General features: G+C 39.0%; 2 protein-coding genes across 5 annotated transcripts in view; both read left to right on the top strand.

Moving 5' to 3' along the window:
- The window catches only part of LOC139132401 (brefeldin A-inhibited guanine nucleotide-exchange protein 1-like), a 183,288-nt gene that overhangs the window by 57,837 nt on the left and 99,966 nt on the right, over positions 1-25,485 (top strand). For all 4 annotated transcript variants that reach the window (XM_070698743.1, XM_070698742.1, XM_070698745.1 and 1 more), the window contains one exon: positions 20,932-21,180. In XM_070698743.1, coding sequence (XP_070554844.1) covers positions 20,932-21,180 — 249 coding nt within the window. The remainder of the gene's footprint in view (positions 1-20,931; positions 21,181-25,485) is intronic.
- Positions 12,544-14,315, top strand: LOC139134167 (uncharacterized). Its single transcript, XM_070701091.1, has 2 exons — positions 12,544-13,633; positions 13,846-14,315. Exons 1-2 carry the CDS (start codon positions 13,240-13,242, stop codon positions 14,313-14,315), a joined length of 864 nt encoding a protein of 287 aa, XP_070557192.1. The 5' UTR covers positions 12,544-13,239.

Below are 25,485 nucleotides of genomic sequence, written 5' to 3'. Positions count from 1 at the left end.
CTAATTTGCATATTTAATGAACTTTTGTAATTAGGGTGATATGTATAGAAATACTGCAGCAAATTTGATGAAACTTGGTATAGATCTTTAGCACACAGTGTCATATAAGTTTGCAAAGACACTTAGTGGTGTCATGCGAATTATTTGCTAATTTGCATATTAAATGAACTTTCTGAATTAGTGGACTATGTCCAGAACGATTGCATCAAAATTTATGAAACATGTTACAGATGTTGATCTTGCAGTACTGTAATACTGTGTGAAGACATTAAGCAGTGTCATGTAAATTAATTGCTAATTTGCATATTTGACAAATTTTTGTAATTAGTGTGATATGTCTAGAAATGTTGATCAAATTTGATGAAACGTGGCACAGATGTTGGTCTTTTGGTGGCGTAATGGCATTCATTGATGTGTAGTAGTATCATGTCAATTAACAGCTGATTTACATATTTAATGAATTTTCGTAATTAGTCTGATATGTCAAGAAATTATTCATCAAATTTCTTGAAACTTGGTATAGATGTTGAGCTTACATTGCTTTAACATTTGAATTAAGACATTTATCAGTGTCATTCAAATTAATTACTATTTTGCATATTTAATGAACTTTCCTAATTAGGAGGCTATGTCCAGAAATACTGCATCAAATTTGCTGAAACATAGTACAGATATTGATCTTTCAGTACTGTAATACTGTGAGAAGACATTAAGCAGTATCAAGTCAATTGATTGCTATGTTGCATATTTAATGAAATTTCATAATTAGTATGATATGTACAAATTTATGTGTTACAGATGTCGATCTTCCAGTAGTGTTATGGCATGCAAAGATATGTAGTAGTATCATATCAATTATTTGCATATGGAATTTTCGTAATTAGGCTGATATGGCGAGAAATGGTCCACTGATACAGTACGGATAGTTTTCAATCGGATTCGAACCCACAACATACGGCATCAGTCGCCTAGCTGAGAGGCCACAGACAGAACCACTCGGCTAAATCTCCACTCCCAAAAAAGAGTGGTTCAATAGCCGGCTAAGTTGTTACATTTTTCTGACTGAGACCGCTCAACACGGTGTAGAGTTCGTGAAGCACTCACGCACGCATGCTCACTAATACACTTGATACAGATGTTGAGCTCACATTGCTTCAACATTGAATAAAGACACTATGTGGTGTTATGTTAATTAATATTTAATTTACCTATGTAATGAACTTTCCTAATTAGAATGATATGTCCAGAAACACTTTATCAAATTTGATGAAACTGTGTAAAGATGTTGATCTCACAGTGATGCAATACAATTCATTGACACTTGGCGGTATAGTTTATGAAATGTGGTACATGTGATAATCTGTCAGTGTTATAATAGATTGCAAAAATGTTTGGCAACATCCTGTTGATTAATGAGGAGTTGACTTATTTAATGACCCTATATAATTAGGGTGGCAGTCCACATTTGTTTTACATTTTCACTACCATGGAACTCATCTTTAATCACAGATCTAATTAATGAACAGGACTCTATCCTCTCCAAGGACTTGTAATCAAAGAACCCATTAACATGTGGGGACTGTGTCATCAACAATGACTTGTTAGCTTTGGAAGGAGGAATCTTCCTTGCTTTTAAAAATTCTTGTAGCTCTGTCATGTTCATTTTGCGGAGGTCTTCACGCGTGATGTTGCGACTTCCCTCCATGACTGAAATTTTAGCCCCCACTTTTGCGAAATCTCGAGCGCCCCATGCGACCAATGTTAAAAATTTATCTGTTTTCTGACAACTCGAAACCGACGTATTCTGTTTTTTATTTTACTATTACTAATCATGAATCAATACAAATAACATTTCTAATCAACCCCTAACACGACACCAAGGGCTGGGCCCTATATAATATTATAACAGAATGTACTCACCCCATATCACCTCTTCATGTGTTATTGCAGTATTCAGACACTTGACTGTCAGACAATTGACAATGCCTCGCATCTGATACAGCAAAAATGACACTTATGCTGATATGACACTAGAAACAGGCAATGTTTAAGCAATAAAGCACACCCAGTGATGGTATACCACAAGATTTTGACCAGTTCACGGCATATATGCATGAGCGATAGCGAGTGCATATATAAAGTGAACTGGTCAAAATTGAGTGGTATACTGTCACTGGATTTGATTTATTGCTATTAGATCATAACAGGATATTGAAATTCTGGCGCCCAACCCGGTCATAAACAGATTTTTGCTTAAGTTAAGAGCTCATGCGTATGCCAGCCATGGTACATCGCCAATATACCACTGTTCTTTTTGCGTCTCGGCCAATCAGATCTCTGTATTTGCACCATCAACAGTGTTTCCGCTGCCGTTCGCCAATTAGGCAATTGGCGAATGGAATGTCCATTTGGCGAATTTTTTTGAAGACCAGTTCGCCAGCCTGGCGAATCCAAATTCCTAATGCGGAAGTGTTGAGTCATTGCCACTGTTTTCCCTCTTGGCATAAGGGGTTTAAAAATGGGTGGTATTGCGCACGCTCTGTTGACTTTTAAACAATAGTCTAGGGGGTTTAAGCTGAACGTCGCTGAAACGTTTTTAATGACCCGCCATGATTGATTTGAATAGTACGCATGGTGCATTTACGGGTAGCTTACATAATGACCTCTTACGGACAGAAAAGCAGCCGACACTGATCAAAGTTCAATAGGGCCAGCAGAATGCAACCCGATAGCCAGAGACCCTGAATCACTACCGGTAAACTCTCAGTCACTGGCGAGCTCCACTGTCTGTACAAGTGAAAGCGGCAAGAAACGCTAGAAAACGTGACCAAGGGCAGTGTTGAGAAGAAACGTAAATTACAGGAGGAATGGTTTGTCGAATTCCCTTGGTTGATTTTTGAGAATTTAGAGAAAGACAAACAAATGTTTTTCTGTAAAGTGTGCCAATCAGCAGGGCAGAACAATATTTTGACATCTGGTCGGTCATATCATGGAGGTAGTACTACTATTCACCTTCATGGTCATATGAAGTTCTTTAAAAAAGACAACTTCACCAAACATGAACGTACCGCAGGGCACAGACTGGCGAGTAATTTTACTGTAGGCCTACAGCCCCCAAAGCAAAAACTGTCGACAGATTAATGAGGATTGCAATTGTAGGCCCTGATATCGAGCAATTTGACTTTCAAAACAGAGCTTTCACTGTTTGGTCAAATATGAAAGACAGAAGAATATTTTGTTCTGGTGTACTTTGTAAACTAAATGAACATGAATCATCAAGTATACCTTTCAGAGAAGGACTTGTGGAAAAGCTGATGCTTTTAGAGAGATCATGGATTGTGAAAGTGAATCACTGGCTCTAGATCTGTCCAAGAAAGTATCTTGATCTGTCAGTGTGGGGACAGTGTTCAACAATGTGTTGATACAGTATCTTGACGAACGAGAAATAAAAAGTTGTTCACATGACTGTGTAAAAATATGTGTGTGTACATTTGTATGTTGTTTTCTTTGAAATATACCACTGTGTTCTCCCCAGAGCATTAAAAAGCATTAAAAATCATTACCATAACAATTGCATGTATTGTTATGCAAATTAGCCAATATATGATTTTTGGACACCGTGGTGCGAAGCACCAAAGGTGTCTATGTCGCCACAATGTCTGTGTGTGTGTCCGTCTGTCCGTCTGTCCGTCTGTCCGTCCGTCCTGCCGTCCGTCCGTAGACAGATTTTGTTCCACTCATAACTTAAGAACCCTTAGGTCCAATGTCATGCAATTTGGTATTTGGTATTATCATGATGAGACTTAGATCTGATTAGATTTTGGTGGGTGTGGCTTATTAATTAATTGCTCATTTGCATATTTTATGACTTTTTTCGTTCACGCAGATATCTCAGAGACGCCTGGAGCGATTTCGTTCAAACTTGGTAAAAGGATAGTACTCTACCTCATACAGATGCACCTTGATTTGTTTCACAATGTGATCAAATTTGGCCGTGTTAGAGGACTTTTTAGTTTTCGCCTCCATAGACTCCCCTGTATAAGGCAATCCATAGACTCCCATGTATAAGGCAATCCATAGACTCCCATGTATAAGGCAATCCATAGACTCCCATGTATAAGGCAATCCATAGACTCCCATGTTTAAGGCAGTCCATAGACTCCCATGTATAAGGCAGTCCATAGACTCCCATGTATAAGGCAGTCCATAGACTCCCATGTATAAGGCAATCCATAGACTCCCCTGTATAAGGCAATCCATAGACTCCCATGTTTAAGGCAGTCCATAGACTCCCATGTATAAGGCAGTCCATAGACTCCCATGTATAAGGCAGTCCATAGACTCCCATGTATAATGCAGTCCATAAGGCCAAGAAAAATAAAAATTTAGTTTCTCATCGTATTCATATTGCAAAAAGGATGCAGTGACACAGTTTTTAGTCCCCACAGATAAAGTCCAGGGGGCTCATAGATTGGGTCATGTCAGTCCGTCAGTCCATCCATGTGAGTCCATCCGTTCATGTAGATATCTCAGACGCTTTGACAAAATGTCACGTGACCTTTGACCTCAAATATACATATTTGTCCATAACTCAGTAATCACTAATGCTACACACCTTCATATTTGGTATTGTTCCTCATTAATTATGTGCATATCTAATTTTGAGCGAGCCAATAGAGCTAGAGGTCTGATTTTTGGTATATAGGGATAACTTAGCAATACAATTATTCTGACAAAATGTCACGTGACCTCGGTGACCTTTGACCTCAAATATACATATTTGTCCATAACTCAGGAACCACAAGTGCTACACCCTTCATATTTGGTATGATGGGACACCTTATGACGCCACATATTGTACCTCATTAATTATGCACATATCTAATTTTGAGCGAGCCAATAGAGCTAGAGGTCTGATTTGTGGTATATAGGGATAACTTAGCAATACAATTTTTTGACAAAATGTCATGTGACCTCGGTGACCTTTGACCTCAAATATACATATTTGTCCATAACTCAGTAACTACAAGTGCTACACCCTTCATATTTGGTATGATGGGACACCTTATGACGCCACATATTTTACCTCATTAATTATGCGCATATCTAATTTTGAGCGAGCCAATAGAGCTAGAGGTCTGATTTTTGGTATATAGGGATAACTTAGCAATACAATTATTTTGACAAAATGTCACGTGACCTCGGTGACCTTTGACCTCAAATATACATATTTGTCCAAACTCAGTAACCACAAGTGCTACACCCTTCATATTTGGTATGATGGGACACCTTATGACGCCACATATTGTACCTCATTAATTATGCACATATCTAATTTTGAGCGAGCCAATAGAGCTAGAGGTCTGATTTTTGGTATATAGGGATAACTTAGCAATTCAATTATTTTGACAAAATGTCACGTGACCTCGGTGACCTTTGACCTCAAATATACATATTTGTCCAAAACTCAGTAACCACAAGTGCTACACCCTTCATATTTGGTATGATGGGACACCTTATGACGCCACATATTGTACCTCATTAATTATGCACATATCTAATTTTGAGCGAGCCAATAGAGCTAGAGGTCTGATTTTTGGTATATAGGGATAACTTAGCAATACAATTTTTTTGACAAAATGTCATGTGACCTCGGTGACCTTTGACCTCAAATATACATATTTGTCCAAAACTCAGTAACCACAAGTGCTACACCCTTCATATTTGGTATGATGGGACACCTTATGACGCCACATATTGTACCTCATTAATTATGCACATATCTAATTTTGAGCGAGCTAATAGAGCAAGAGGTCTGATTTTTGGTATATAGGGATAACTTAGCAATACAATTATTTTGACAAAATGTCACGTGACCTCGGTGACCTTTGACCTCAAATATACATATTTGTCCATAACTCAGGAACCACAAGTGCTACACCCTTCATATTTGGTATGATGGGACACCTTATGACGCCACATATTGTACCTCATTAATTATGTGCTCATCTAATTTTGAGCAAGCCAATAGAGGTAAATGTATGATTTTTAGTATATAGGGACAGACTATAGGATAGAAATTTTTTGACAAAATGTCATGTGACCTCGATAACCATTTACGTAAAATACACGATTATGTCAATAAATAAGTAACAACAAGTGCTATGTCCTTTATATTTAGTAGGATGGGAGACCTTATGACAACACATGCTTTACCTCGTTAATTATGCCCATATATAATTGTGGGCAAGCCAATAGAGCTAGAGGTCTGAATTTTGGCATATATGGATTAATTAGCAATACAATGGGGTTTTTTTTTCAAATTTCACGTGACCTTGATGACCTTTGACCTTGAATATGCATATATATGCATAACTCAGTAACCACAAGTTCTTTACGCTTCAATTTTGATAGGATAGTAGACCTTAAGATGTCACATCTTGTACCTCATTTACTATGCACATATGTATTTCTTAGGTGGCCAATACAGCTAGAGGTCTGATCTTTTTTCCGATTTAGAACCATAACTTAGACATGCCTCTTGTTTCAAAATGGGAACAATGACATTGACCTATGTGTCCATAGATCTGAACATATACACTCCAGTGATACTTCTTAATGATTTCATTTCCCTGCCCCATCAAGACTAATACTCCTATTACAAGTGGGGACTATGTCAATGTCAATGTCTTGTTACTTCTATACAGAATATTATCTCACATAGTGAGTGTCTGAATATTATTCTGAATTGTATTCCAAAGCACATTCTGAAGGACTCTTCTGGAATATACAGAATATTATCTCACATAGTGAGTGTCTGAATGTTATTCTGAATTGTATTCCTAAGCACATTCTGAAAGTAACTCTTCTGAAAATTTCACATTCTTTGCCACTGCACCATCTCCCTAATACATACTGATGACCCACGGTGTCCACTCAAGTCTCACTTTGATTTTCCCTGGGGAAAACTCTGTGGGCACGCTCATACTGAAACATTTTGGTTGCTAAATGGTGGCTAATCAGTTTTGATGCTAATTAGCCAGTAAGGCTAACAGAAAAAATTAGCCAGAGGAAACACTGCATCAATATATTGCTATGATATAATAGGTATTATATCATACCAATGTATCCCTTTTCCTGCCAGACAGTATTAAGACTATTACTTCCCCATCTGCCAAGTCAGTAAAAAGCGGTATTGAGCCCAAACATGACGTATTTTCACCCACTTGGCTTGGTATGTTACAGCATCTTTAGTCCAAAAAAATCAAGTGTACAGTATTTATGTTTTCAACAGCCTTCAAATGTACAGTATTATGTTAAAATACACCATATGGAATATGTTGTGTTTCATTAATTTTAACCATCTTGACCTGGTGGTGAAATATGGACTTGACAGGAAAAGGGGTATTGATGGTGCAAATACAGCGATCTGATTGGTCAAGATGCGAAAAGACCATGGTATGTATATTTGTAATATACCATAGCTGGCACACCCGCAAGCCCTCGGCAAGAGCAAAAGTCCTTTTTTGTCACAACTGGAAGTTGTGATATAGTGGTAGTTTCAACCGGTGAAAGATGTCGTCCATTTCTGTAAACGACAAAAAGTCAAAAACCGCTGAACAGACTGCGTTGATATTTGGTACAGATATTCAGACTGGTTCCAAGGTTCCAATTCCGAAAATGGAGCCAAACGAGAGTGGCGGTTAGATAGTTTTGCGAAATTTCTAACCCCCCCTTTTAACTAATTGATTTTAGGGGTCTTTCATATATGTAGTTTTGGAATGTACACCAATCCTGCATTGTGGACTGTTTTATGAGTTGTGGAACAGAAATGAGGGTTTGATGAATGTTAGAAATATGCAGGATGGCTGATTCAGAGTATCAGAGATTTTCATGAACTTTTGGTAATAAAATTGATAAAAAACAACATATTTAATGTTTTAGATTTCTCACTTTTGTTAAGACCCTTAACATTTATTACCCGACTTGATGACATAACTAGCTGCTGGACCTGTTTACTGGCGCATTGATTTAAAGACAAAGATAGTTTATTTTGTGATAAGAATTTTATCTTGTGATAAGAACGTGTGATTTCGTAAAACATAGTCTATTAGCCTGGAAATGTGATTTTTGCGAATATTGTTTACCCCACTGACAACAGTGTGGTTTGAAAATGGCCGGAATGCGCTACTACGGAACTTCGTTTTGTGTGTGCATGTGGATCAAAAACGTGTATGGTGTGATCAACCCGTTCAGTGAGAGAACAAAGGACTCTTTATAATATACTGGCTTTGATATCGAAATCAAGAACAGAAGACACTACCGTAGGTCAAGACAAAGGTATGGTATAAATTATCATTATTTATATTGGAAAGAAGCTTGGTGACATTTTGTTCGTGTATTGTGCGATAGAGAAGAGTGTGGGGCATGATTGTTTTTATATATATGACGTCACGATAGGATGAGAGTGATAGGGGAGGTTGTGGTCGTGAATAGTTTTAAGTTTATTTACATAAATCACAGAGGGACCGTGCATAAATGTTGCGTTGAGTGTAACCATTCTCTCAAAGGGCTGTTTTCAGTGAAATGCTGCATGTTGAAGTCTCCTTCTGCAGGCCGCCTCATCAAAATGACATTGATACCATGCAAGAGAAACTTATCACTTTGAGTTGCGGCTTGATAGGGACCGTGGGTGACGTGTAGACAACGTGTACACTGTAATTACAAATGGCAAAATATTGACGTCTTTGCATACTATGTTTTTTCTTCTCATGAAATTATGTCACGATGCCTCCCCAACAGAAAACTATAGCTATAATAAAATGTTGGTGTTGAAACAATTTACCCTCCTTCCTACAAAGTTGCAATGTATTGAAACACTTTACTCTCCTTTCTACAAAGTTACAAATTCCCTGGTACGTGAAGCAAACATTGTTGCTGTTCGATACTGTGCTACAATACATCATGGACGTACTAGTAACGACCATGAAATACACTGACTGAGGCTGTGCTTGGCTTTGCCTCTCGTCCCGCGTACCGGTCGTCCTTTTTATAGTCCAAGTTTTACCTACCTTGCTTTTATCAAAATTTGGCCTGCAATTAGTCAGTTTGATAGTAAAAACCATTATTTCAAAGGAAACTTTCACAAACAGAGTCATAATACAAGGAAAAAGGAGAAAAACTTGAGGTTTTCTGAAAGGTCAAATCTGGGTCATCTATGAATGAAGACCCCTTAAGTACACAATTATGGTTCAAAAGAAACCACCTAGGGAGGTCCAATAGGTACAATCTTATGGTAATAGGTAATTTCTTGGTGCTTTCCAACTAAATGGCATTTAGCTTGACTGACAGTTTTAAATTAAATTTTATTAACAGTTATGGCAAAGGGAAATTGTCAACAGTAGTTGCAGTAAGCATATCCATTTCAAATCTTTTTTTAGAGCTGCAATTTTTGCATGGTTACTTAACATCAAAGCAACAATTCAAAAGTAAAACAATTAAAATTATCCATTTGGACTATTTCAAACTGCTTTAACTTTTGCAAGAAATGATGTGATTCTGAATGATTTTAATATTTCAGCAGATTCCTCCATTTTAATGATGTAATAGTGAACATCACCAGACATTTCTTGATCATATCAAAATATCAAATGAAAATGTTCCTGGGCTACAATGTTATCATTATCATTAAAACTATTATTACTCTTAAAAACATTTGGAAATGAATTGAACAATATCATTGTGTCTTGTTTTAAAGGATTTTGGCCTAACCCTTTTTGTCTCTAGTCTCGCATGCCAGACCTCGAAACCTGCGTGCGGCGCGAGCGGCGAAGCCGCGAGCAGAGAGTAACCGCAGGTTACGAGGTCTGGCTAGAACCGACGTGCTATATATACTGTCCAATAGAATGCTTCGAAAATCGGCTGGATGAAAGAGTACATCTGTTGTTTATTCATGAATGTAGGTGGAGCGTCTAAAAATAGCCTTTTGAATTTGACTGAATGATTGTGTCATTCATCCAGAAATGTTTCATTCGAAGTAAACTGCCTTACGTTGACCTCAGACAGTACGGCTTCATGAAATCACGGTTACGCTATCCCCAGTAACCATTATGAAAAAATTCTGCAAAATGATCTATGCCGTTGAAGAAAGTGGTGATGGACAGCCTGAAACCGAAGCAGGAGGTAGCCATGATAGATTATCTGGAAGGAGACGACGTTTCCGTGATTTGCCGACAAGATATGGCCTTGCTTCATTGCTTGCGATTGCATTTTGTTGATCGTTGACATCCTCTATGGAGCTTGCTTTTTCATTTTGCTCCGTTCAAACGAAGCTCAGATTTTGGCCCCATTCAACTGCCGATGAGCTGGTGGTAAATGGCCTCACAAATAAATTCTCGCCTTTGATTTTTGCTTGAGTGTTTTTTCGGCGCAGATATGTGAAACGTGGTGGACAAGTACAGTGAAAATGTGTATATGGCCGTCTGTATGCGGTGGTCCAAAGTAATACTTATTAGCATAGGAAAGACAGCCCACTTTTGACGTCATCACATTCCTGAGCAGTTGGTTCTTGCCAGACCTCGTAACCTGCGGTTACTCGCTGCTCGCGGCTTCGCCGCTCGCGTCGCATGCAGGTTCGAGGTCTGGCATGCGAGACTATTTTGTCTCAAGAAAAATACTTATGCTGAAGATGTTATTGAGCCTGCTTGATCACAACTATGACACAACACCACAATACTTGTATCTACCGGTACACTGCCACTATGCTACCGAATGCTTTCTTCTGCAAGGAAAATTTGTATTTGTGTGGCTAACAAAATTTGACTTCATGACGTAAAGACTGCATAAATGTGGCACATAATTTGAGGAGCTTGTAGTGTATATGTATCATAAGTTGTCATACTGTGAACACTGACTGAATGCTGCAGAAGTATTCTGTATCTGTGGTAATATATTCATATTGCTACCAGTAATAATTCATATTGCTACCAGATTTTTAGAATTGCCACCTAATTATTTCTTGTGGCAAAAGTTTACCACGAGAAATGAAAATATTTCTATCCCTTTAATGTCATAAAAACACAGATAATTAATGTAATGAAAACTAAACAAATATTTCTAAAAACTATGTAAAAACTCATGAACAACATACAAAACATTGTGATCTGTAAAATTAGGAACTCCTGAATGCCGAGAAAGCTGTTGCTGCACTTGAGATCATAAAGTGTTTGAAAAATTTTTGAATTTGAAAGGAATATTCATCAGTGTGGTTTAACTTTTCATTTGATAAGTGTAAATTCAAGCACTTTAATGGTCATGTTTTGCTGATATATATTTTTTTAGATGTTTTTCCATAATTTTTCACTGTTGTACATTTATAGATGTAATGTCTATTTAATGATTACAAGTATAATTGTAAACTTTCATTGTTGAATGCTTATTGATTATTATAAACTGAATATTTTTTTCTTGTCTCTCTACAGGATAGTGCTCAAGCTACAAAGTTTGCTACATCAAAAGACCATGAATGGACCTTGTGCAATGAAACCAATGAAAATACAAGTAACATTGTGGCTCAACATATTACTCATGATATGACAAATAAAAGTACAGTCAAGAAAAGCAAACATAGTAACCTGTATCATGTAAATCAAAGTAACCTATGTCATAATTTAAATGTAACCAAAGAAAGTACACTTGAAAGTAACACCTGTAACAACCAACAAAGTAATAGTACCAACAAACATGTAACTGATGTAACCAACAAGGGTGAACAAAGTAACTTGTACCATGTAACCAACAAAGTAATTTGTGTCCAGATAAAAATGGAGACAATAGAATTACATATGTTAGCAGTATTAAAAAATATACAACAGCAAAGTGTAGTTGATAGCAGCAACAAACATTTTAAACTATATTAAATTCTGGTACGTGGTAGTACACATCAAGGAAGTACACAATTTAGTATTGGATCCAGAGGCAACAGTGCACATGCAATGCATTATTGTCATTTTACGACTTATCCGGACACCAAACTTGCTAATTACCCAGCAATGTCGCTGACGACATTGAGACTTTGTTTGGTAATTACCGAAGCACTTCGTTGATTCAACGTGAAACCAGAGTGAAGATCGGGTTGCATTCGCGGAGTATGCAGCTGCTGATAAGATAATTTTCACGATGGCATAAACTATTTTGTTACAGGGGTTGATGAACCACACAGCACTTGGGAATAAAGCAATGTTTACGAGATAGTTTTATGCACTAAATAATAGTAATGACATTGTAAAAACAAAATAAAAGTAGTTGCATCCGTATAAAATTGTTTTTGTGTCCTCATTTTGATACTGAAATACTTTGTAAAAAACGAAGAAAGGCATTTCCGCCAAACTTGTCCCAAAACCTCCTACATTGAGAATGGTCAGTTTCCAAAGATTTACCTACAGAGCTTTCACTTCAAATTTTGAGCGGTAAACGTCTGACTTTGGTGTGTCTCACACTCATCGCATGCATACTTCAACACGTCATATTTCCTGGAAACATCATGTATCAGTTTCAAATATCTTATCGTGGGAGAACGCGGCAGGTATACACTGAGGAAAATTTCAAAAGTTACACCGATCTTTTGACGTTCATAGCCGAGAAAATACCATCTCTCCAAGGTGCGACCTTTCAATTACAGTATGTGAATGACGAAGGAACTGTCATCACACTAAGTGACAATGATTACGATTTGCAAGATGCTTACAGATGTGCTGTACCGATCCCAAACGCGGATTATCTACGACTGAAACTTCTCGTAAGTGAAGGCTGTTCTCCAGCGGCAGGTCACATGGTCGGCAAATCGGACAAACGTGAAGCTCGATCCCGCATCAGTGAATATCAAAGTGACGAGCACACAGAAAGCGGAAGTGGACGAAGTGTACGCGCTAGAGAACTTGGTCCTCAGTTCGAGAAAGAAATTCAGCCCAAAAAGTGGAAGGAAAAAAAGGAAGATGAACTTCTCGATGAATTAGCTTCACTAAAGAATGAAAAAGTTGCCGTAATCGCTCAGAAAAATGAAATGAACAGGCCGGTAACTGAAGCTAACCAGTTGGACGCAACCTGAGGAGCACGTGTAACCTATGTCATCGCCGTGGTCACAAATCCACCGGCAACAGGAATAGTGAAGGGTGCCTTCTCGGCGAGCCATGCAAGGGATATATATTCTGTGGCCGGCAGGATAAACATAAACACGACTTTATGGCCCGATTAAAGAAACTCAAAGAAAAAGAAAGCCAACTGACGAAGGACATAGCACTAAAAGAAGACGAAGTAAAACAACTTCACGACTTTCAAAGCAGATCAACAAGTGTGTTCACTACCACGTTAACACCGAGAATGATTGCCGCCTTCCCAGAACGTTACAGTTGCCGAACCCAGTCGGGAAAAGTCTCACTCCAGCGTGATATCAGTATTTTGAGGCAAGGTTATAACAACAAAGCGAAGAACATTCCTGCTCCTTCGACCATTCAAGCTGATCGGGAAGAATTTTCTAGAGTTATCAAAGAACAGATGAAGCTCATGAAGTTAGAAAACGACACTATTACTAACTCGGATGAAGAGTCTTGCACTAAAATTTACAACATTTTAATGAGTAAGTACCTTTCATGTTTTTTATAACCATTTTAGATGGCAACGCAAAAAGTTGGCAAATCTGCCGCGGAAAGTGTATTTTTACTTGTACGTATATATCAGCCTCGCCTCGGAAAGATGTTTGTTTTTTGAATGTGTCAGTTCACACGGTTGTCAAGAACTATTTTGTCTGACAGATTACTCAACTAAGCTTACATGTTTCATTTTCATCAGCATCTCCTGTGAAGAGTGGTGAAGACAATGTAGTTTCTGATGTTGAAATGAAAGCAAGCTGCACGGGCAAGCGCACCAAAAAAAGTCTCAGGAGTACCCGCAAAGCCGTCGCCCGTCCGCCTCCAAGCGATAAGACCTGTGCAAATGACATCAATTTGCCGTCCTCATCGGATGAAGACGAAGTTGTACCTCGGCGAAAATCGAAACCCGATCGGAATTTTGCAAGTCGAGACGATCCCAATTTCTATCCCTACACTCCACCATGGTATCCGTACGGCTTCCATACACCAGTAGGATACATGTCGCCGCCAACAGCTATTCACTCTCAATTTGACTACTTTCATCGGCCCATGCAAGTTATCCCGCCCACAGACCATCGCCAATGCCTTTTCGGGAGGGAATTTATCCAGGCTATGGAATGGGATTTTTGCCACAACAAGTCACTGGACATCAAAATACTGGGAACGTAATGGGTAGTCAGTTTGTCGAAAATCCCCAACCTCGGGCCCCAGAAATTTTGAGTTCATTTCCAATGCCGTCCCGTCCCCGCGACAATCAGCTTCAGAGTCGCACCAGCGAAACGATGACTGCTGTTCGTCAGTTTACTGACAACACGGTAATACGTCCGAAGTGGGGTCAAGTGATTATCAACGACAATTAGGACGAGATCGGTTGACGGAGACGCGTACTAACACTGCGCCCCAACCAGAGCCCCAAACACAGCCAACCATAACGAATGTATCTCACAACAGTGATGGAGCTAATGAAAATACATCAAATATGAACGCACTGTTTGAGGCCGCGTTGCTCCTTCAGAATCAGACACCAACTACGGTACCAAAATAGACAAACACAAGCGCTGCGTCTCAGTTGATCAAGTTCATTCTCACGTGGTTGTTCGCGATGTGTAATATACTGTTCAACGAAGTCGCACTTTTGTGGGACGAGAGCTGAGACGATGACAGTTATGTGCTTTTGACAGACAAGGTTCATTTCTTCATAAAGGCTATTATTATTGAAGTTGTTGAGGTTTGTTGGAGGAGTTTTTAACATGTTGTATTTACTAAGCGTGTTTCGTTTTCAATTTCTTGCCGAAAGAGTCACTTGTAGTCGTATACAATACTACAATAGGCATTTTACATAGTTCAGATATCCACATTCTCAAAAGTATCCGGATGTAAATCCAGTGTGTTTCTCTACCTGTAAACTGGTAACGGAGTTTTGTTGTATTAGTCAATGTTTATCTGGGTTTTTTTTTCATTAAAAGGTTGTTCCTTCTCTGTATTTTATCAAGTGCTTTATAAGTGTACTCTATGACATGTGATGAGTGGTTCTGTGTGAATGGACATGGACGTAAAATACATGTATCATCCAAGGTGGGAGGGGAGTGCAAATTTAGGATCGAGATATGGAACATTTTTAATGTGAAGCAGTAACACTGTCTTTATTTCAACCAAAACGAAACCAAAACGAAATTATTACAATTAAAATACTTTGTCATGTCAATGACAAATTTTATTCTCATCACAAGCTTTGAAACAACATCGAGTCGAGCGTATCAGTATGTGACGCGAGCATTACGGAACATGTTCACATTCTCGTCTCTTCCTGAGATAGCGCGGCTAAATATGCCCTAAACTATTTGTTACACATACACTGCAAGTCTGCACAGGTTTCAAAAGAGTGGAAATCCGCAACATCTGAACAAATTTCGAGACATCTGTGGTGTGATTTCAGAAACTGCTTCAATGATGGCAGTTTCGGTGAACTCGACGGCGAAAATGTCATGTTTACGCAGATATCCTTTGATGGACCGAAGCACAACTCGCAAGTATTGAACTCGGGGCAGTACGGTGGTTGAAATACCAAATTAACCTGCCGCTCCTGTAAAAGTTGGCGCAAATAGGGTTCTGCCAATCTGCCGTGATGGAAGCCACAGTTGTCCATTACAACTGTGTCGCCAGGGATCAAAATAGGCTGTCCATCTTCATCGGTGACTTCCATTGCCTCCTCGAAAAAATGAATCATTTCGAGTCCGTTGGACGGTCCGTCGAGAACATTGAAATGATCTACTCCACGCGCACAGTGCAGTAGATTGATCGTGTAATTCACATCGGAAGTGTAGCGTTGAACTTCCACGGCGGGACGTCCCCTTCGACTGTGACCATATTGTCTGTTTGCAGTTGTTTTTTTGACACCAGTTTCGTCGAAGAAATGTACGGTTTGAGGGTTGAGTTGAGACATCGCGTCGATATATTCGAAAATTCTCTGCAAATTTCTCTCCGTTTGCTGTTCTCTGGCAACGTTCTGTATCCGCTTGAAAGAGTAATTGAGATCATCGCGTAGGATTTTGCTTATCGTGCACACTCCTGGAAGATTTTCGTCATTGCACAATCCTTGCCGAAGTAATTGTCTTCGGATTTCCGAGGAAGTAATCGATGGTTTGTTCCATTTCAGAAACTCAACAAATTCAACAACGTCTGGTCGTCTTTTAGACCGTCGCCTTCTACCTCTTTTCCAAGCTTGAACCAAACCTGTTGTCTCAAAATGAGTCCGGATGTCATACACTGTACTCTTCGGTATATGCAATAGTTTAGAGATCTTACGTATACTGTTTCCGTCCGCGGACAGTTCAACGATCTTCGTTCGTACGTTTATATCAGTTTCCTTAGACATACTGAACTTCGAACCAAGAGCTGCAGTCACCGTCCATGCACTAGGAAATAACGGATTCAAACACACACGCTCTCTCTCTCGCGAATGACAGCGTGTGGAGAGCGGCAAATGCAGACGGTACGTGTAATGCTATGCTGAAATGCTATGCTGAAAAACCGTTGAATGTTGCCGCGTAAAGAACGATGAACACAGTGGACAATTCGAACAAACCATTTGAAATAGTTACATATAAAGCAGAGCAGACGTGTGTATATTTATCTTTGTTGTACTGAAACGAAGAAGACCACGGAAATCACACATCACTAGTTTTTTTCTGATTATTACCGGTCGTTATTTTTTTGAAATATTTATATGTATAACACAAAAGTGTTGAGGGTGCATAAACCCCTGTAACAAAATAGTTCGTGCCATCGTGAAAATTATCTTATCAGCTCTCTGCCACCAACAAAGCGAATGCAACCCGATCTTCACTCTAGTGTCAACTTGAATCAACGAAGTGCTTTGGTAATTACCGATCGAAGTCTCAATGTCGTCAGCGACATTGCTGGGTAATTAGCAAGTTTGGTGTCCGGATAAGTCGTAAAATAACAATAACTTCCCTTTGTATGTCATTACAGAGGCACCTTATGACAAGAGCAGATTTAGATAAATTCTGCACCCGGGAGATGAACTATATATTTCCATCATTACAGATTTAAAACTGAATGATAAATTTGTTAATGACCTGCTCATGTTCGATGACCTACCACACACTGTCTTCATAAATCCATGGCATTATGGCATCAAAAGGGGTCAAATATATACCTTTGTGATCAGTCACCTCGCAAAAGCTATTTTTGCCATTTATAACTCGCGCAAGTTTTTACAAAACCAATAAATAATACAGTAACTTCGGTTTTAGGGCTTCATCAACTCCATGTAATTTGAATCATGGCAAAAAGCTCCAGGCTTGGAGCTTCCATCACATAATATGGAAGAGCCATCTTCCGATTGGTATGGCATTGTCCACTCACCTATGATCAACCAGGCTGTGGATATTTACATAACTATTGTTGAGACTGAGTATCCTTTGCAAACAATGAATCACTTATGATGAACTGGCCACTGTCAGATTCTGTGCTGCTGTTTACTACTAACAAGTGAGAAATTTGACAGTGGACATTTTTAGTCCCCGCGGACGAAGTCCGGCGGGGACTTATAGATTGGGTCCCGTCTGTGCGTCCGTCCGTCCGTCCGTCCGTCATCAACAGTTTCTCAGACACTGCTGAACCAATTTCGTTCAAACTCGGCACAAAGGCATAGCACTATGACCTACAGATGCACGTCGATTTATTTTGTGATACGATCCAATATGGCCGCGAGGCGGCCATTTTGTTGCGATTTTTCATGTCTTTGGACCATAACTCAAACATCCTTGAACAGATTCTGTTCAAACTTGGCACAAAGGCATAACACTATGGCTTTTATATCCATATTAAATTATATCACGATACGATCCAATATGGGCGCGAGGCGGCCATTTTGTTGCGATTTTTCATGTCTTTGGACCATAACTCAGACATCCTTGAACATATTCTGTTCAACCTTGGCACAAAGGCATAACACTATGGCCTACATGTGCATGTCAAATTATTTTGCGATACGATCCAACATGGCCGCGAGGCGGCCATTTTGTTTGCGATTTTTTCATGTCTTTGAACCATAACTCAAATATCCTTGAACCGATTCTGTTCAAACTTTGCACAAAGGCATAACACTATGGCCTACATATGCTTGTCAAATTATATTGCGATACGATCCAATATGGGCGTGAGGCGGCCATTTTGTGGGATCTTTCATGTTTTTGGATCATAACTCAGACATCCTTGAACCGATTCTGTTAAAACTCGGCGCAAAGGCATAACACTATGGCCTTCATGTGCATGTAAAATTATTTTGGATACGATCCAATATGGGCGTGAGGCAGCCATTTTGTTGCGATTTTTCATGTCTTTGGACCATAACTCAGACATCCTTGAACCGATTCTGTTCAAATTTGGCACAAAAGCAAAACATTATGCCCTTCATATGAACGCCACTTTATTTCATGATATGATCCAATATGGCCGACAGGCGTCCATTTTTTTGCGATTTTCTCATGTCTCTGAACCATAACTCAAACATCCTTGAACTGATTTGTTCAAACTTGGCACAAAGGCAAAGCACTATGGCATACATATGCATGTATCAATTAACCTTGCGATAGGATCCAATATGGCTGCAGAACTGCCATTTTGTTGGAATTTTGCATGTCTTTGAAGCATAATTCAAAGGTTTTTAACCCATTTTGTCCAAACTTGGCACAAAGATCAAGCACTATGGCACACATACATGTATACATGTCAATTTACTTCGTGACATGTTCCAATATGGCTGCCAGATTGTCATTTTTGGATTTTTTCATGTCTTTGAGGCTTAATCATATGCAAATATTCCTTATCCAATGTTGTTGAGACTTGGTACAAAGATAAAGTACTATGGCATACTTATGCATGTCTACTAATTTTGTGCTACGATTCCATATGGTCAATAGACAGCCATTTGATTTCAATTTATAAACATAGGTCACTGTCCTTCAATGGACTGATTTTGTTTAAACGTGATATAGCTGCATTCTTGTGCACATTAATTTGTTTCATTATATGATCCAAATGGCTGATTACAACAACATACCCGATCCCATACCATTTCGAAAATTCCACCAAACCATGTGTATAGTATGTGCTGTCATGACACTAGAGGCAGTGAGGGCATGTTATGTGTGATGTAATCAAAAGTTCCTTTAGTGGTCAACACCGGCAGAGATGAGTCTTTTATTGAACATTCCTCAGATTACTTTATTATGCAAGTCACAGGCCTGATGCACCCGTTGCATCAATGTCATTCCACAGCTACCAAGACACTAAAGATTATAACAAAATGGACAAGCGGGGACTGTGTCATCAACGATGACTTGTATTATACGGGATTCATCGTTTATGCAAGGATACTCAGTATCAACTAGTTATGTAAATACGCACAGCCTGGTTTGAGCCTGGGTGACTGGACAATGCCATACGCACCAGAAGATGGTCCTTTCCATATCATATGTTGCAAGCTCCCAAGCTTGAAGCTTTTTTCCATGCTTCAAATTACATGGACTTGATGAAGCCCTAAAATGAAACTTCCTGAACATATGTAAAATCATCCTTGGTGAACTTCCCCTTTCAATGTATCTACAGTTTGTAACTTTATTATCATTTGCATATCCTTACATTTGCCGCAAACTTGCTTAGCGTGATGACTTTAGCCTCTTAGATTACTTAGCCCTTAGATTACTCTACAATTTTTATAATCATTTTCCATTACAATCAGAGTACATTTGCATTTTTGTTAGTATTTTATTTAGCTTCGATATTTACTTTACACTTACTACCATTACAGTATATTTTATTTACTCATTACATTTCTACGATCAACAACCATTTACAATATATTGCCTGCTTGATTGTTCAGTGTTTATATATTGAATAAAATTTGTTTACAGTTAAAATCCATTCTTGTCCCATGTCACTTTTCCCCAGCTGTCAGCTACAAATACCAGGTGTCTATTCTTTAACATTTGAAGTGCAGGCCACAATCACACCTCTCCTCTATGTCAGTATGTAGAGCTAACCCATTCAAACTCCCATATGGCCAAGAGTATATGCGCCTGTGAAAACTCTTCTTATAGGTTTGAGATTGCCTGTCTTTGAGTTTGTCTGTATGTATATGATATGATTGTGCGGGTGTGTGTGCTGCAAAAACTCCACAGCCGCAGCACCTACCCATTTAGTATTTAATGTACAGGTGCACCCAGAGATAGAGTAGTTTTACAATGTGCCAGTTGTGATCCAGTGCCATAGGCGCTATTTTTGATGTTTCATGTCAGAATTTCAATATACTGTATGATATAATAGCAATAAATCACACCCAGCGACGGTATACCACTCGGCTTTGACCAGTTCACTTCATATGTGCACTCGCTATGGTTCACGCATATATGTTGTGAACTGGTCAAAACCTCATGGTATACCGTTGCTGGGTGTGCTTTATTGCTTAATTAACTGATTTGTCATATAGCTCTGCCCAGAATATTACAAATGACAGGAAAAATGCTAAATTTTGGGACACACAGACCTAATTAATGAAGAGGATTCTTTCCTCTCCGAGGACTTGTAATTAAAGTACCCATTAACAAGTGGGGACTGTGTCATCAACGATGACTTGTTCATTCTTATCCAAAAAAATAAACTTTTCTTGTTAGTTTTAATCCATTCCAGTGAGGTAATAAATAGTATTTCTCTTTATGCATTGTTTCAGAAAGCCAAATGAATTTCTATTTTCTTACAGATGCTCAGTGTGTTGTTGATATTTACTTGAATTATGACTGTGACCTGTCATTGGCGAATATCTTTGAGAGACTCATCGGTGATTTATCTAAAATTGCACAAGGACGACAAGCTATAGAATTAGGGGCCACACCACAGCAAGAAAAACGTATGCGTATCAAAGGTCTGGAGTGCTTGGTATCAATTTTGAAATGTATGGTAGAATGGAGTAAGGAATTGTATGTTAATCCTGCAATGCAGACTAATTTAGGTAAGTCACATAAATTTAAGATTGTTTGAAATTGCATTAATTAATAAATAATAATAAAGAGAGACATTCAGTAAGGATAGTGTCTATTTCAATAGACGTTTTCCTCATTCAACCGGAAGTTTCGTTAGCATATCATAAGCATGGGTAATTTGACCTCATTCCGCGGCAGAAGTTTCCCTGACAGAGTAAACATCATAGACGTCCAATGGCTAGTTGTGACCACATGACAGAAATCAGCGTCCTTCCAAAAAAACTAAAAAAACTCAAGGAAATCCTGAAATCTAGAGTCTTAAGGTTGATGCCAACAAACATGACCTCTATTAATGAGGGTATTATAGGCCATAGGTGAGACATCGGCGGTAAAATTGGATGGGCGATGATCAGCTTTTGATGAAGACAGTGATGAAACAGAAAGAAAATTAGAATTGAACATCTAGCCGCAGCATGTTGTTGCTGGCCAAGCCATGATTTTCCTAAAACATTTCTAGAAATACAAAATAAATTCCGAACCACTTAAAGTCAAGCCGTTCATCTGTGTAAAGCACTAGCTCATGTGGCAATGTTCGAGTTGTCATGATAAATATTTGTAATAGAGCCACTTTGTTGGGATGTTTTCTATTGGCATAAAATTTTCAATATGTGGAGTTCTGGTAATCATTGACACCATGTTTTGAAACCAAGTTGACATCTAATTTGACTAAAAGCTAGGAGGGTCTCTTTAAGTCTTTGATGGTTTCGCTACCACAGAAAAGATATAAATTGTCATGGACTGCAGCTAAGAGCCAGTCATGGTGCAAGCAAGACAGGAATGGACGGTTGAAATTCATTCATGCTTGTTATAAATTGGCACTCAAAACTAAACCCATTTTAGACCCTGGTTTACTGTTCAATTAACACCCCAATTTTAGACAAAGTTGCTGAAATACCCAACCCGAGCGGCACGTACGTATACATACTGTCAAGTAAAGGGAGTGTCCCCGGGGATAGTTGATAGTTGTGAGGCCTGTAAAATAGGAATGATGTTCAGAAAATTGATGAAGCTTAGCCAAAACTTCTGTACGTTACACAGGTTATTTTTATGAAAGACTATAACTGATGACAAGAAAAGAAAACAGCTGTCAAGTGTCATTTGGATCTGTCAATGAGTACATTGTGTCAGCGCGGGCTAGGGGTTAGCTCAGCTCCAGCCACGTACCGACGGTTGTTATGATGCAGTTGAACAGCCGAACTTACTATAACAGTTCAATCAAACTGAAACTTAAAATGTGAAAACATAATATCTGAATTTTCATCAGACTTTAAAGCATTTGTCCTGCCAAAATATGCATATCATCAGGGGTGCCATGTGGTCATCAAAGTGAAGCAGACACGATGCAGATCACTCGGTTGACTGCTTCGATTTTGTCAGAAATTACAACTGGCATTTTTTGCATGCTGTATAACATAAACTTTACATAATTAGTGAGATGACTTTCACACTTGCTTGAAAGGGGCTAGTAGGTAGTATTCCATGAAATGACAAAAATCATCCAGAAATACAGAAGTAGACTTTGCAAGCAATAACCCTGTCAATGAAGTTCCAGAGGCTTGACTTTGACTGCAGTGGAACCAGGTCAAACTGCCGATGTGCATATAATTACGCATGCCCAAGCAAACTTCTTGTGACATTGAGGAAAGGGTCTATTTTACAGAATCCAAGTCATACAATTTCAGTTCTATCATAAAAATGCCTGCTTCATTCATAGAATTTCACTTGTAATTCTTGTCAAACTTGGTCAGTCACAATCTGCTTTATTCTGAAATGTTGATAACATTCCCAGACCGTTTAGCAATGCCTCATCATTGGAAAAAGACTAATCTCCATCTTGTTTCTCGGTCGGGTTACATTTTTTACGTTATAAACGTTTCAGTGTGTATTTGAATATGTTTCGTAGTTATGAAGTTGACAGTGATGGTACTTTTGCCGCTGTCGTGTATTTTTTGGTACGAAAGGCGCCTTCGATCGACTGAAGAATGATGGCCTTCATAGGCGATAATCACCATTATCATATACCCATGCCCATATTGCTACGTCCTAGTGACGTTCTCCGTAAAATATCAGCCGTGATATTTCATGGTAAATCGTCGAGATATGCACGATGAACGTCATCAGTTTTAGAGCTTTCCTGAACTACATTAGCAGTTTTTTGGTAAACAACGTAAACAACAAAATGGCTGCCGCTCCCCGCCTGCGAAGCGATGTCGCCGACGTAAAAACTTTAGGCTATTAGGGCTTCGAGGAACACGGGTATTTCTGGTTGCAAAATACGGAAATAACATGTTGAGTCTTGAAATGTTTTCTCATGGTATTATTTTGATAAAGTTCTAGCAAACATTCTGTCGTTCGCACGGCGCCGGCACTGTGCACGGTCTCCGCCGAACAGGTAGTGAGCGCGTGGCGTGACAGCAATGTAGCGACGACTGTTGACATGGCACATTGCACCTTAAAAAGTTCCTTCTGTATGACGATTTTTGTATCCCGGTGTCTTTCTTCTTGGGTTTCATTGAGATATGGACGACTTGCAGCGACGCGCGCATGATGTTGACAGCTTCGTCGTATACTTTATGAATGAAGCCTGTTCACATAAACATTCTGATATTATGCGCAAAGCGTAATAAAGTAAAGCCTCAAAGTTTAAGGTTTTTTCGTTCTATTAGTAAAATTATGGGCATGGGTATATGATAAATTGGTTATTACCTAATATCGCCTGTTCCTTGTGTCCTATCAGCATTCGTGTCATTTGTTCTGCGTCAGACACTCGACTTAGTCTCGTGTCTGACGCAGCACAAATGACACTCATGCTGATACGACACAGGAACAGGCGATATTGGGTAATAACCTCTAAGTACCGGCTACTGAGGAAGCAATCCACTGCCCCGTATATAGGTCAGGGCCACACCATTTGATTTCTAGCGGGGTACGGAAGATTTTGAAGAAACAAATTGTCGCCAGGTGAAATAGAAGTGAAAAATTAAGCCTATAAATGGCTTGAAAAAATTCTCATAGCAGACCGAGGTAAAAAAACTGTCAAAATGCTCCTGAAATGAGCAAAATTTTGGAAACTTCATTCTCATGTATTCTTTGCTGGTAGGCAGCGCAAATGTTTTTAGTCCCCACGGACACCGTCCGGGGGGACTTATAGGTTTGGTCATGTCCGTGCGTGTGTGCGTCCGTGCGTGCGTGTGTGCGTGCGTCCGTCCGTTCACGCAGATATCTCAGAGATGCAAGAAGCGATTTCATTCAAACTTGGTACAAGGATTACTTCATATGTCATACAGATGCACGTCAATTTGTTTTGTGATACGATCCAATATGGCCGCCAGGCGGCCATTTTATTACGATTTTTTCATGTACAGAGCCATAACTCAGACATGTTTCAACCGATTTTATTCAAAGTTGGTACAAGGACATTGACCAATGTCATAGATATGCACGTCCATTTGTTTTGTGATACGATCCAATATGGCCGCCAGGCGGCCATTTTATTATTTTTTCATGTACAGAGCCATAACTCAGACATGTTTCAACCAATTTTATTCAAAGTTGGTACAAGGACATTGACCAATGTCATAGATATGCACTTCATTTTGTTTTGTGATACGATCCAATATGGCCGCCAGGCGGCCATTTTATTACGATTTTTTCATGTACAGAGCCAGATCTCAGACATGTTGCAACCGATTTTATTCAAAGTTGGTACAAGGACATTGACCAATGTCATAGATATGCACGTCATTTTGTTTTGTGATACGATCCAATATGGCCGCCAGGCGGCCATTTTATTACGATTTTTTCATGTACAGAGCCATAACTCAGACATGTTTCAACCGATTTTATTCAAAGTTGGTACAAGGACATTGACCAATGTCATAGATATGCATGTCGATTTGTTTTGTGATATGATCCAATATGGCCGCCAGGCGGCCATTTTATTACAATATTTTCATATACAGTGCCATAACTCAGACATGTTTTAACCGATTTTATTCAAAGTTGGTACAAGGACATTGACCTATGTCTTACGTATGTACATCAATTTGTTATGTGATACGATCCAATATGGCCGCTAGGCAGCCATTTTATTACGATATTTTCATGTACAGAGCAATAACTCAGACATGTTTCAACGGATTTTATTCAAAGTTGGTACAAGGAGATTGACTAATGTCATACATATGCATGTCAATTTGTTATGTGATACGATCCAATATGGCTGCCTTGCGGCCATTTTATTACGATTTTTTCCTGTCGAGGGCCATAATACT

Source organism: Ptychodera flava, chromosome 5, assembly GCF_041260155.1.
Source record: "Ptychodera flava strain L36383 chromosome 5, AS_Pfla_20210202, whole genome shotgun sequence".
NCBI lineage: Eukaryota > Metazoa > Hemichordata > Enteropneusta > Ptychoderidae > Ptychodera > Ptychodera flava.
The sequence above is the reverse complement of the archived record's forward strand: the minus strand, read 5'-3'. Positions and strand labels throughout refer to the sequence as shown.